This window comes from Phytophthora infestans, genomic scaffold, assembly GCF_000142945.1.
Source record: "Phytophthora infestans T30-4 supercont1.42 genomic scaffold, whole genome shotgun sequence".
Taxonomy (NCBI): Eukaryota; Oomycota; class Peronosporomycetes; order Peronosporales; family Peronosporaceae; genus Phytophthora; species Phytophthora infestans.
In genome coordinates, this window is record NW_003303717.1 from 850,159 (window position 1) to 862,792 (window position 12,634).

Genomic DNA, 12,634 nt, shown 5'->3' on the forward strand with positions numbered 1-12,634 from the left:
TTCAACGTTTTCTACGTCGCAATCTGCATGCAGATATCAAAGACAATGCTCACGACATTGCTCATCATTGCTTCGGACGGCTTCCATGTCCTTGTCGCTCTTCGAGACATTTTTCACCAAACTAGCGTCCTATCGCCAGGAGTCTCGTGCTCCATAAATTATCTGGAAGACTTGCCCGTAATGTTGCGCAAAGTATTCAAAACGCCGAAGATATTGAGTCGAATTCGAATCTTCGCCCCGTTCCCACTACCTTTGTCGGACGATAGCCGTTCATTCCTAGCGCTTATTTCAAGAGCCCAACAAAAGGCTCGAGCCTTGGCTCCACCCCGCTTGCATAAGATCGGTCCGTCGATTCTTCAAGCGGCTGAAGCGAAGCCATTACGTGAATTACCATCTGCACCTACGAGACTTCTTACTCTCATGCACCCGCACACACTCACGTCTGCTAAAGTACTGCGCTCCACTATGAAAAGCGTCACAACAGATGAAGCTTCTTGGGACGCTCTCCAGGCACTTTTCCATTCCGAATATCTCCTCATGACGGAGTATATCGAGTGCATTTTACCCCTCCTGTACGCGATATACCTCCCCATTCTTTTCGAGCTACCAGCTGCCCCTTACTACCCACAAACAGCATCATCGACACCCGACAAGTTGAAGAAAGACGTCGTCAACATTTTGATGTTCGGAGCCGTCGAGATGACAGGATTCGTCGGGCTTCTGTTTCTTCTCAAGCGGAAATTCGGAATCTCCCCACTCTTCCAACTCGCGTTTGTACTGGAGACCCAAATGCGCACTGTGCAAGGCCATCTCTTTGTGTGGACCGTCTTCATTCTGCACATGCCACTGATGCACTACGGTAAGCTGAATTCACCAAAAACTACCTGTTTTTCTGTTTTTTAATTAACGCACTGCTGCTCTTAGGGGTAAATTACGCCGTTCAATTCAACTGAGCAACAAAACGACTTTGAAATATCGCGATATTCGTCAGAAAACTCCTTCATTTTAGCAGCGTGTTCTGCCCCTTTTGGAGACAATCAGACCGAGATCTCCGTCCTTTCATCGCCCGAGCTGCCCAGCAACAACGGAGTGGCTTCGTCTCCCACCTGCTTGACCGGTTCCTGGTGCTTCGCGTGCCAGATCGTGACAACCAGCGCAACGAGACTCAGCGCCACCAGCAAGCCAATGACGTTGCCCAGAACGCAATCCGACGCCATGTAGCCCTTCACAGGCTCGCCGTTCAGTTCGCCGTTCACGTTGCAGCTGCCGTTGAACGCCAGTTTCTCCAGGATACCTGCTTCGATAGTCGCGACTACAAGCCCCACAATGGACAGTCCGACCCCAATGTGGTACGGAGCGATAGACGCACGAACATTCTTCTCCGCGCCGGGATAGAAGAACACAATAAAGCTGCCCAACCACTGAACAAAGAAGCGTCAATAAGCAGCATTTTCGTCTACAGTAAAAAATAAAACAACAACACTTACGTGCGCGGAGAAGAGGATCAAGACGCCAAGTCCGAGCCAACTGTGAAGACTGTAGAGATTGGTGATGCTGTGCTCGTTGTGGAAGCGGAAAACAGCCACAGCCCCCAGCACCGCACTCAGGAAGCCCAGAGCATGCAGCGACAAGTGGATACGCTGCACAACACAGACCAAAATCTAGTCACATTCTACCCTCACACACACACGTCCGTTTCTCTTCTCTCTGCTCACCTTGTTAACTTTATGGCTAAAAGGCAACGAGATGTAGGCCAGAGCCGCCTGCATCGAGCAGAAGACGAAGCCGAAACTCATGAGCAGCGGGTGCCAATTGAACACCCGGGCGTCTCCGTGACTCCACGAAAAAAAAAAGCCCGAAGTGTCTCTAGCAGTCACCACGCCGTCTTTGACCGCATAAGCTGTGAGTCCGCTCCCCATCCAATAGCCGATGAGAATCACCACCAGCACCGGTAGACTCTTCATACCACAACAAGATACAGGGGTGAGATATCCAGACTTTTCAGTGTACTGACGCCATTTCTTGGAGGTTGAAGCTGCGTTGCATTGAACAAGCTCACGAACTACATCGCGTGCACGTACATGGGCCAGAACGCGCGTAATAAGCTCCATCGTACTCATTTTCCAGATCTTGGTGGTCTTTTTTGTGAAGAACTGTCGTGTCAATCAAGATCGCGAATGTGATTGGCTGTAATGTTATGGAGACCATTGAAGCTTTAAGGTCTAGAATTATTGTGGCTTTCAGTCGGATTGTCCAAATCGGACTCTTACACTGAGAGTAACAACGGCAGCATGCAGTAGGTGTAGGTGTGAGACGTCAGGTTAACTGAAGTCTATCAACGATTAAGGCAACATCATTCTTGGTCGTCCAATCAGAGCTCTCCTTCTTTAGCTCAAACAACGCTATTAAACTCGCATCCTCAGTTTGCCACGAATTTTCTGGCCATTCGGAGATTAGCAGCGTACGCGATGACCTACTCTGGCGACTTGCGGTGGAGAGCGGTAGTCCTGGTCTATGTATACGGCATGGATGCCGCTATGGTTGGCACAATATTCGGAAGCCACGAACGTAGTGTCCGTCGCTGGATTACGAAGTTCGACAAGACAGGATCACCGTGTCGGAAGGCACCGTCACGAGAGCGCAGCAGCAAGTGGCCACGTGAGGTAATACAATTCGTGGAGAAATATGTAGAAATACATCCGTGCTTCTACATTGAAGAGCTTCAAGACGAGCTTCGCCGCAAATTCGAGCACGTGACGAGCACGTCAACTGCTTCGATATGCCGCGCGTTACGGTTCGACCTTAATCTGACAAGGAAAAGATTAACTAAGCGTGCAAGAGAGTCAGCTCCGCGAGAGCGCCGTGAGTATGCCGGTCGGTTGCTGCCGTTTTACAGTTGCCCCGAGCAGCTCGTGTTTGTTGACGAGACATCCAAAGACGGAAGGTGCGATAGCAGAACGACTCGTTGTTTGATATCTATTGTTTTTTAACATATTTTTTAATGTTGTACAGGAGTGTTTTAAGGAAGCACGCGTGGTCAAAACGAGGCACGCCAGCCGTTGTCAGTTTGCCTTCGTCACGTGGTCAGCGGGTCTCCGTGCTGGTAGCAATGGACGTGAGCGGGTTTTTCTCATGGGGTCACACATTTGACACATTTACTAGGAAAGAGTTTCATCAGGTATTTGCAACGAAACTTGCACCTTACCTGAATCCGTGGCCGCTTCCACGGTCAATTGTGATACTTGATAATGCCAAGATCCATATGTACGCGGAGCTACAAGACTTGGTACACTCGACCGGAGCTCTGCTATTCTTGTTACCACCATACTCCCCAGATTTGAACCCAATTGAAGTGGGATTTTCGCTTTTAAAACGCTGGATTATTAAGCACGCAAGTCTTGCATTCAAGGAAGCACCGGTTCAAGTTCTAAGTGCTGCGCTGCGCGAATGCACCAAGGCAAATGACCAAGTTGGCTACGGATTATACCGACACTGCGGTTATCTAGGAGCTGCATTGAATATTGCGCAGTAACTAATCGATGTAATCCTATACAGCAAATTCTGCAATGTCTCGTTCATTTTCTTCATCGCTTTGTAGATGATCAACATCTTCCATGTCGTGTGCAGGTGGCTGCACAAATTCCGGTGCTTGTCGAAATGGAGGGCACAATGGATACATCGGCAAGCCGAGCGCCTGGCGGATGTCTTGAACTCGCATGCGCAGTGTCACCGTAGCGTCGCTGATCTTGACTTGTATGGGGGCGAACTCATCAGGTTCTCTTGACGAACTTGCCGCTTGTTGCTCCAGGCTGTCGATGTGCTGAAGCTGGCGGAATGTTGTGTTGTCTGGCACGCGGACGTCTTCACCATCCGGTAATCTGGCTTGAGCCGTAGCAGCGTAGCGTAGGGTAGCAGGACCGAATGGTACGTTAGCCGTTAGTAGAGCTGTTTGTACGCGCGGAATCACTTGTTGCACACGGTTTTCGGTCGCACGATGAAGCGTAGTAGCTGGCGCCTTCTTAGGCTTCGCTACATATACAAAGAGATCGAGCACAAAATCAACCTGCCCACCACGGCGCAGCCGAGCATTGCGCCACGCTGCTTGCAATGACGGCTCGAAGCCATCTTGATCTAGTTTTACGAAGGCCTTTTGTGGTGCATTCTTGGCGAGTCTGATGTACACGTCGAGATCGTCGCTCCAGCATAGACGCTCCTTTGTAGCAAAAGCCGACTTGACTTTCGCCCTTAGCACACCGTACCCTTCAGATACATCGATGTCGAACGACAAAGCAACGCCTTTATCGCGACATCGCTCCAGTGGTCTCCCAGCTTTCACCGTCAGCTCGCAGCGCAAATGACTAGGAAGCGACACCTCCATAGGAAAACAATCAATGGGCAATCGGGTATGAGTCAAGCTACATGTATTATTGGAGATGAACAGTAGTCTACATTAAGCACAAAACAACCACACTGTAGGGAGGTCAGAACGCGAGCAGGTCATAAAGATAGAGTGGCAAGTACTTACTTTTTGATTGAGTATCCGGCGGGGAATTAACCCATACGGGCGACAGTCCCTCTTGGAATAAGCATGCGCTGCATTCCCCCTCAATTGACCTCCGTCGTAACGTGTGCGGAAGCACTGCTCAGGAGGCCGTCAACCGGATAATGAACACTCTTGTGTGGAGAATGCAAGGCCCCGTCCCGTGAGGAAGAATTCTCCATCAGAATAAGAAAGACCTCGTCCCAGAATAAGATTACCCTGGTCGCATGATTTGCTCAGTTTAAGATCGACTATTAGGCGGACAATTTGAGTAAAACGGACAATGGCCCCTTTCAGCAAAACGTTGGAACCTCTAACCTGGAAGTTTTTTTCTAGGTTCGAGGGAAAACACTTTCAGCATACCACTTTTTTCTCCTCCAACCGCAAAAAAAGTCACTAAAAGTTCCAAGTAAACCTCGGTTCAGTGCCAAAGTTTTAGGGAGCGGAAGAGGTCCCTGAAACGTGGAACTTGTGAGACTGGATAGATTCTCCGTGGCACTCATTTTCACCCCCCCCCCTTCAGCCTGCGCATGGATAGCGGAGAGCCCGAGGCAGAGCCCCTGGGCTCTGCGGAACCTGCGTCTGTGCGAGCTCTAGAGCCTGCGATCTCTGACTTCAAGCGCAACTGGACCGACATCACGATCCTTGCTCTGGTACGCGCGTGGCGCGCTGTGTACAGAAGTGGTCGAGCCAAGGACGCTGGGAAACACCCGACCCAATGTGCTGTTGCGAAACACACGACTGTCACCTACGCGTCCTGGCCACTTGCAATCCAGGTCGCAAAACCTCCCCCTCCAATCGACAACGGCTTGCAATACTACACTATACCAGCATTTTCGATTGTAATACATGTCTCCATCATCGCTAGGTCGAGCAATAGGTATATGTGATCCATCAATACAGCCCACAATCTGTGGCACACCACACAACTCAGTAAAATGGGAAGCACATTGTACCAAAGGGGGGAAAGCTACTAAATCCGTGAGCTCTTGGCATACAATGGACGACACCTCGCGCACGATACCGGAGACTGTAGATGGCCCAATGGCAAAACGATCTGCTGTGGCTTCCAGCGATGTGCCCTGAGCACATAGATACAAGAAGACAGCTACTCTCACTGGAGGCAACACAGCATCTGGTTCCATTCTTCCTGTTGTGAGATGGGGGGTCACAGTCCGTATCAAAGCGCCAATTGTAGAGCTATCCATGCGAAATAGGTTACTCATCGATCCATCGAAGTAGATGCGCGAAGAGAACAACATCTTAGCCCAGTGTGAGCTGCGCTGCTTCGCGAGAATCTCCCGATCCTTTGGAGCTGCTACTTCGGCTATCACATCGAGTTCTGCTTGGTACGCTTGCTGGATGAGGTGTCTTGCTTGTCCGCCCATGCCAGCTGGAGGAGGAATCCCCTCCAAGAGAAGCATTAGCAGCAGTCCGACGTTCATGGGCCGCGACCTCTTAGAATATATAGCCAGAATGATTGTGGAGAGCACGCAGCACCTCCAGGGGAAGATTTGCTGAACGCATGGGAAAAACAAAGCTTGGAACTTTTTTTTTCAGGTTCCAGGTTATATTTTTGCTGAAAGGGGCCAATACATGTAAGACTCTTAAAATGCTGGAGACGAGCTTTCAGGATGTCACGTTGTCGATGCATAGAGGATGGTGACATCAAGAACATTTTCTGATAATAGTTTAATCTGATAAGCTTACAGTTAGCATTTAGCTTAGATAATATCAAATTCATTTCTGCACTCACGTATTACGCGGGTATCGTTGACCCAGCCATTTCCTATTACACAAGCAAGCCATCTCATACTTGCAGCAAACGGTCAGTTCTCTGGATATTCATATCCAGAGTTTTAGGGGCGATCGAAACCGTCGACGATCCTCTATAAAATATTAGGGTGCTACGTTTGTAATTATTAAAAGTATAGTGGCTTGCAAGTGATAGGCTAAAAGGACGGAATACCTAATAAACTACGGTAAAGCATAAAAAGCACTGGTGAAGTCGTTCCAAGCCGCCTGGGTCAGCGTTCACGCTATCTGGTTTTAGGTGGATGTTGCTCCAATATACGATACCACCAATGGTGGGTGGTACAGTACATGAAGGCTACATGATTTAAAGAAGGGAATAGATGAATACTACACTGATCACAGCATTTAGAGTTGTTAACACTAATTACGAGAGAGACTTCCAAGTTTCAATGACATCAATTAGTGTTAATAACACTAAATGAAAACTAAGACTACATGTATATGAGGTACAACAAAATAGGGTTATTGTAGACTTACACTGTAGCTTCTTGGGTCAGCTGCACATCGTCTTGAAGTATGTCGGTATCTCCAACAGCGTCTGTGGGCGATAGAGATACTTTCATGTAATTGGCGCTGTCGGATGCTCGAAAGAAACCAGGGAAATGATCAATTGTGCGTTTGAACAAGCGCTTCTTTTCTTGCTTTTCAGCCTCTATCATCCACTTGACCACCTTCAGTTTGTCCCTTTTAGTTGCGACATTTTGCGGCTGGCGCTTGCATTTTCCACCATTTTGAGCAACTGGAGCTGACGGTTCTGAGAAGACGCCGAGGTCTTCCTGCGGATGGCTCGCAGTGGTAGCTTCGGCTTCCGACGCGACAAATGTTCTAGACCTCTCTCGATCAGCTTGCTGCTTGTCCGCGAGAGCTTGAGCACACTGCATGGCCGCTACAATCAGCGAAGGTCGAGCTGTAGATGGTTTGGGAGAGCTCATCGACTCAGGACCTGAAGAGTCGGGAAATAAACAGCAATGAAAGCGCCCTCAAATTTGACGGCAATTAGTGTTGATTTTTGCTCTCTCTGCCGCTGCATGTTATTAACTCTAATTGAAAACTAACACTATTCAGTCACTAACACTAAATGCTGTGAACAGTGTAATCGGATTCCTATCGAGGCCGTCTCGCGTCACAGCAAGGTCGGACGACAACGCACGTTCGACCGCGGCTTCTTCATTTTGGCTAAGCTGTATCCTCATACACATCAACCTTACGACGTAACGCGTAAGTAAGCCCCCCTCCCTCTCACACACACTCACACACACGCACGCACACACACACACACACACACATACACACACGCACACACATCACACACATCAGAGAAAGAAAACGTTACCACTTGGTATCACTCCTGTATGCAAAAGGACAGAATGTGGTGTTCGAATTCGGCTGCCAGATCGCTCATTCTCTATCTCAATTTGCCAAGTTTCTCTTGTGCTGGCGTACTCATTGACCACTGAGAAGTGCCAAGAACTGACAGTAGAGAAAATGATTCTTGCTCCGCTTCGTCATCCGACTCGCAGGATTCCTCAGCGCTCATCTTTCTACGTCGCCGTCACTCGAGTGAAAACGTTATCGCAGTTGTATCTCATGGCCCCCCTTACGAAAGCGTTTTTGGAGTATTTTACTCCAAGTCGTGATGCGCTGGCAGAAACCCAAAGACTTCATGCAATTGAGAATCGAACAGATTAAGAAACCATAATGCTGTGGAAAAATTGCTACAGGTCTTCTTTAAAATACAGTATTTTCTTAAGTTAGGGTACCAACTTGTTTATAAGTTTCGAAGTTCGGGGATAGCCACTCAAATGAATGACTATCATTCTCGCTCGGTTGTTGATGTCTTCTTCTAGACTGGAAGTCTTACTTATATCGCAATTCTTCTCCTTTTTTTTCTTCTAAAAAGTCCTTCATTCCGCACTAGCTATTACTTTTTGAAAATACCGTAATATCCAGAGCTTCACCGGGCTTAGCACGGCATTAGTGTGTAAGCAGTCAGTGTGCATACATCGCCTGTGACTGATCAGATCATTTAAATGAACAATTTTTGGAAAGCCGCACGTCGAAATAGATACAGAGGTAGCACAATGGATTATTAAAATAGTATATCCGGGCTTAAGCTCCTAGTATCCCCCTAAAATTTGAGCGATTTTGGCGAGATGACTTTTAACAGTATATAAGGACTTGTATTCAGGCATTTCTTGAATGACCTAGATTTTTCAGCTCAGACGTACATACCTCTAGGAAGATTTTATTTCGCATTTACTTCCTCAGGTTAATCGTCAATTAATCCCAACGTCATGCTGTGCGCTATTGATCTCTCAACATCAAAGACCTCATGCTTCGCCTTGGCTTCCTATTTTGCTGAATTCGCCGGCCATTAACTGTAAACATGACGCTGAATGAATCAGTCGGATGGAATAGAAGAAAGTCGTGCAGATGAGATTGCGTTGTCTGCTGCAACTTGATCGGTATCTATCGTAGACTCACTCACCATAGTAATTGGTGCTGGACTTCTCTTTTTTGAAGCTCGAATTGGCCGGGGTATCATATTCGGAAGGACGTATTGTGCTTTGCAGACTTTTTGGCACCTTCGATTGTAATTCGTACGACAAATCGAGTCTTCCGATTAGTTTGTCTCGTGATTTGTGCCGCTCAATCGTTTGTAGAGGACGACCCAACACAAATAAAAATACCTTCAGCAGATTTAAACTAGAGTGTAAAAGAGAGCTGACAACAGGTATTTAAGCTGATGACCTACATGCTCCGCCAGATGGATGACAACTTGGTCCAACCTCTCAGCTGAGAGCAAAACTTCTCTACTGTCTATGAGTTTGTTTCATGTAAACACGCAGGCGTGAGCGATCCACCACCCTCCCAGTTTAAGTAGTGCTTTGTGTTGTGTGTGTTAAAAAAAGGGTATTAATAATGGCGGATGCTACAGCCCATGTTTTCTAAAAAGGCTAGGTGGCCAAATCATGGACTTTTGTCATGTATCGCTAAGTTTTGTCCATGATTCTAAAAAATAAATTACGAGGAGCGTGAAATTTATGCTGAACATGTTTGAGATATGGCGTGACATAACGTGACATGGGCAACCATATTCACAGTAGGGTGTGAAAATTGAAGAAAGAGTGCGCTTTGGCGTTGTCGGATATTTCTCAGCTACTGTATTGCATAGCCAAACTACCTTTTGTAATGAGAGATACTCATGTCAGAGCATGGTGAAGTCATGAAAACATAGAAACATGAAAACATGTATGTTTTTGCAAATCAAGATTGAGGACGACTGTCACCCATACCCAGCAGTGCAAAAGGACGGTGCTATCAGCAGTGGCCTCAGCTGAAGCGGCCCGCGGGACGGGGAATGCAAGGGCACGCCATTGGGCTCTAAAGTCTACGCTCGAACAACGTGGGGCAAAGATGTTGAGCGGAGGGACAGCAAGAAACCTGCTTGTCTCTTAAAGAGAGGAAATACTGAATGAGAGAACATCCTTTCGAAAGTGATGAGTACCTATCATTATCAAGTACGAGAGGACATTCAGTGCAGATCGCAGATGGTGTGATCTGGGTACATAGTGCGATGACGACAGCAGGTGAAGCCGCCCTGCATGCAGTGCGAAGGCATGCTCACTTCATTAATTTGTCTCAGACTGAGCACATCGTCTAGATAAGGGCAATTATGAATAAAAGAGTTAAATACACACGTAATGAGGCTGTGTACAGTGCTTTCAAGTAAGATGGGCAAGATAAGCAAACCGAGCCAAACTGTGGCTGATAAGCTGGTCTTCCATGACAAGAAGGCTTTGTTCGCCGGATGGAGAGACAAGGTGAAGGTTCATCTGGTCACGCTCAGCGACGCGCTAGTCGTCATCGAGCTTCAGGCGAAGCGTCGATCTCCTGTCGCACGCTATGAGGATGCAATCGAGAGAGAGCCTGCCCTACCAGGGCCAGGACAAGAGGCAGAAAGGGATGCGTACGCGCTTCAAAGGGCGTTTGTCAGGCAACAAGCTTCTTTAATCACGAATTTGCTCAGCCTAACCCTTCCTCGCGGATAAGAGGTTGATGACGAGGCCGGTTCATGAGATTTGGCGTGCCATAGAAAAACGCTGTGGACTGAAAACGGCATCGGGGGTTGTCGAGTTAGTGCCGCGTTTCGAAATGATTCCATCCTCCGACTTCGAGAGCGTTTCCCGCCTCTTTCAGCTACTTAAGGCTGCTAGAGAGCAGGTGGACCGTAACAGCGCTGACGCGTTGAAGGTCGGACTGATCTCGCAGCAGAAATTGCTGATCAAGATTTTGGCGGTACTGCCTGCATATCTTTAGGACTCAGCAACCGTGTTTACACAGGAGGATTTCACACTGGATAAGGTGGGGTCGAAGCTCTGCGCGATTTCTGGGAGAAAGCGCAAGGCTCAAATGAAGGTTTTGGGCAACGGGGCATCCGTAAATCGTGTCGATGCAAAACCCGCCAAATCTGCTAAAACCACAGGATCGGCCTTGGGGAAAAGGAAGTCTACTCCCGCGCCGACGCAAGAAAATACCGACATCATGTCGTGCTTCTATTGTGCTGGAGTGCACAACGACATTCAAAGGTGGGCAGCACTTCAAGCAGCACTGCACCAAGAGAAAACAAGATCTGAAACTCCAGGTTTTCCGACGCAACATCTGGTCGTACCCTCGTTCGGTAAAGAAGGCACGCGGTCACCAAGAGCCGATGTCAAAGACAGGAAAGGGCAAGTCCAACTCGAATGCGAAGGGAAATGACACACAGAGGACAGCTGTTCCGACAGAGGACTGTCTGTCGACGGCGTATCAGTGAATGCGTGTAACGCCGTGCACATGAATTCGTCCACGAGGCCAGTGCCCTCAGCCAGCCCTCCCAACAGAATGGAATTTCTACCAAGTCCTGTCCGCGACCAGATCATGTTCGACGCACACGAAACGGTCGATTTGATGGATGTTGTGATGTCAATTGGCTTTAACGGTGGGTGCGTCGACGAAAATCAAACGCTGCAGTCGCCAGGCGAACAGCTGATTGCAGACCAAATCAGTCTGCAGAAGATACAGCTGGAGGATACGATACGGTCTTCGTATCGTAATTTACTTGATGCAGGAACATGTATAACCAGAGACTCGTGGGTGTTGGACTCAGGCTGCCGATTCGGCCTGACCGATGAGGAGTCGAAGTTCGTCGAGATGCTTCCCAACACCCGATACATGTTTACGTTTGGACAAGGGTCTAAGCATTCTAATGCAAACATGGGAGCAGTTAAACTGTACTTGCATGACCCACAAGGGATACAGCCATTCCTTTTTGAGAATATTGCACTTGTGCCACATGCAACGTCAAACATTCTTAGCGAATACTGGCTACAGCGAAATGGGTACGAAATAATTTGATTACAAACTGGTGAGTTCAAATTTGTTTTGCGAACAGCGAGCTAACGTTTGTGGCTCGAGCAATCAATGGCGCATTCTACGTACAGAATAAAACAGTCAAAGAGAGACAGCAATTGTGCAATGCGGTCAAATTGCAGCCCTACAATAGCAAACTGTTTATATCCAGAGATGTCTTGTTTGACTCCAACAATGTAGCCTCCTTGGTTCAAAGAGCTTTCGGAAAAGCTGATGCCACTCCCACCACGGAATCTGCAACATCAGATACAGCTGCGATCGAAGAAACAAAAGCACTCTCAAAGGAGAATACGGAGGAAGTTGAGACTGATTCAATCGTTACTGGCTCTACTGAGATAGTGGGAGCCACATCATCCCCTCCTCAGACAACTACCACATCAGTGGGAGAGAAGAATAAACGCAAACGCGCGGGGCTTGGGAAGGCACCACTAAGCAGTAAGCCACGCCCGCGGCGTAAAAAAATAAACCAAAGAGATACCAAGATTATCCACGTTTCCGGTAGATAACAGTATTGGACATGATATACTGGAGCACAAAGTGCCAAACCCACGTACACTTAAGGAAGCTTTGAGTGGACCTCATAGCGAACAATGGAGAAAAGCGCTTGAGCTAGAATACGAGTCCTTGATCGAAAATGGAACGTGGAGACTTGTACCACTGCCACCAGGACGTAACGTTTTGCCATATCATTGGGTACTTGTAGTAAAGTACGACGCCGACGGAACAGTTGAGCTATTCAAAGCACGCCTTGTTGCGCAAGGTAGCCACCAAGAATTCGGGATCGACTGCGATGAGGTATATGCCCCAGTAGCGCGGTTTGAGTCACTTCGTTTAGCTCTAGCAATTGGAACCATACTGGACTGTCAT

At 47.9% G+C, this 12,634-nt stretch overlaps 2 protein-coding genes across 2 annotated transcripts; one reads left to right on the forward strand and one right to left on the reverse strand.

The window, feature by feature from the left end:
• Positions 1-1,037: 1,037 nt before the first annotated feature.
• On the reverse strand, positions 1,038-2,134 carry PITG_15573 (cytochrome b ascorbate-dependent protein, putative; the record flags this gene model as incomplete). The annotated part of the gene is made up of 4 exons (XM_002897675.1): positions 1,038-1,421; positions 1,488-1,640; positions 1,716-1,958; positions 2,082-2,134. 3 exons carry the CDS (start codon positions 1,917-1,919, stop codon positions 1,038-1,040), a joined length of 741 nt encoding a protein of 246 aa, XP_002897721.1.
• A 7,955-nt stretch (positions 2,135-10,089) lies between these two features.
• Positions 10,090-12,164, forward strand: PITG_15574 (uncharacterized protein; the record flags this gene model as incomplete). The annotated part of the gene is made up of 5 exons (XM_002897676.1): positions 10,090-10,179; positions 10,676-10,944; positions 11,143-11,340; positions 11,482-11,538; positions 12,107-12,164. The coding sequence occupies 5 exons, from the start codon at positions 10,090-10,092 to the stop codon at positions 12,162-12,164; spliced, it is 672 nt and encodes a 223-aa protein (XP_002897722.1).
• Positions 12,165-12,634: the final 470 nt, after the last annotated feature.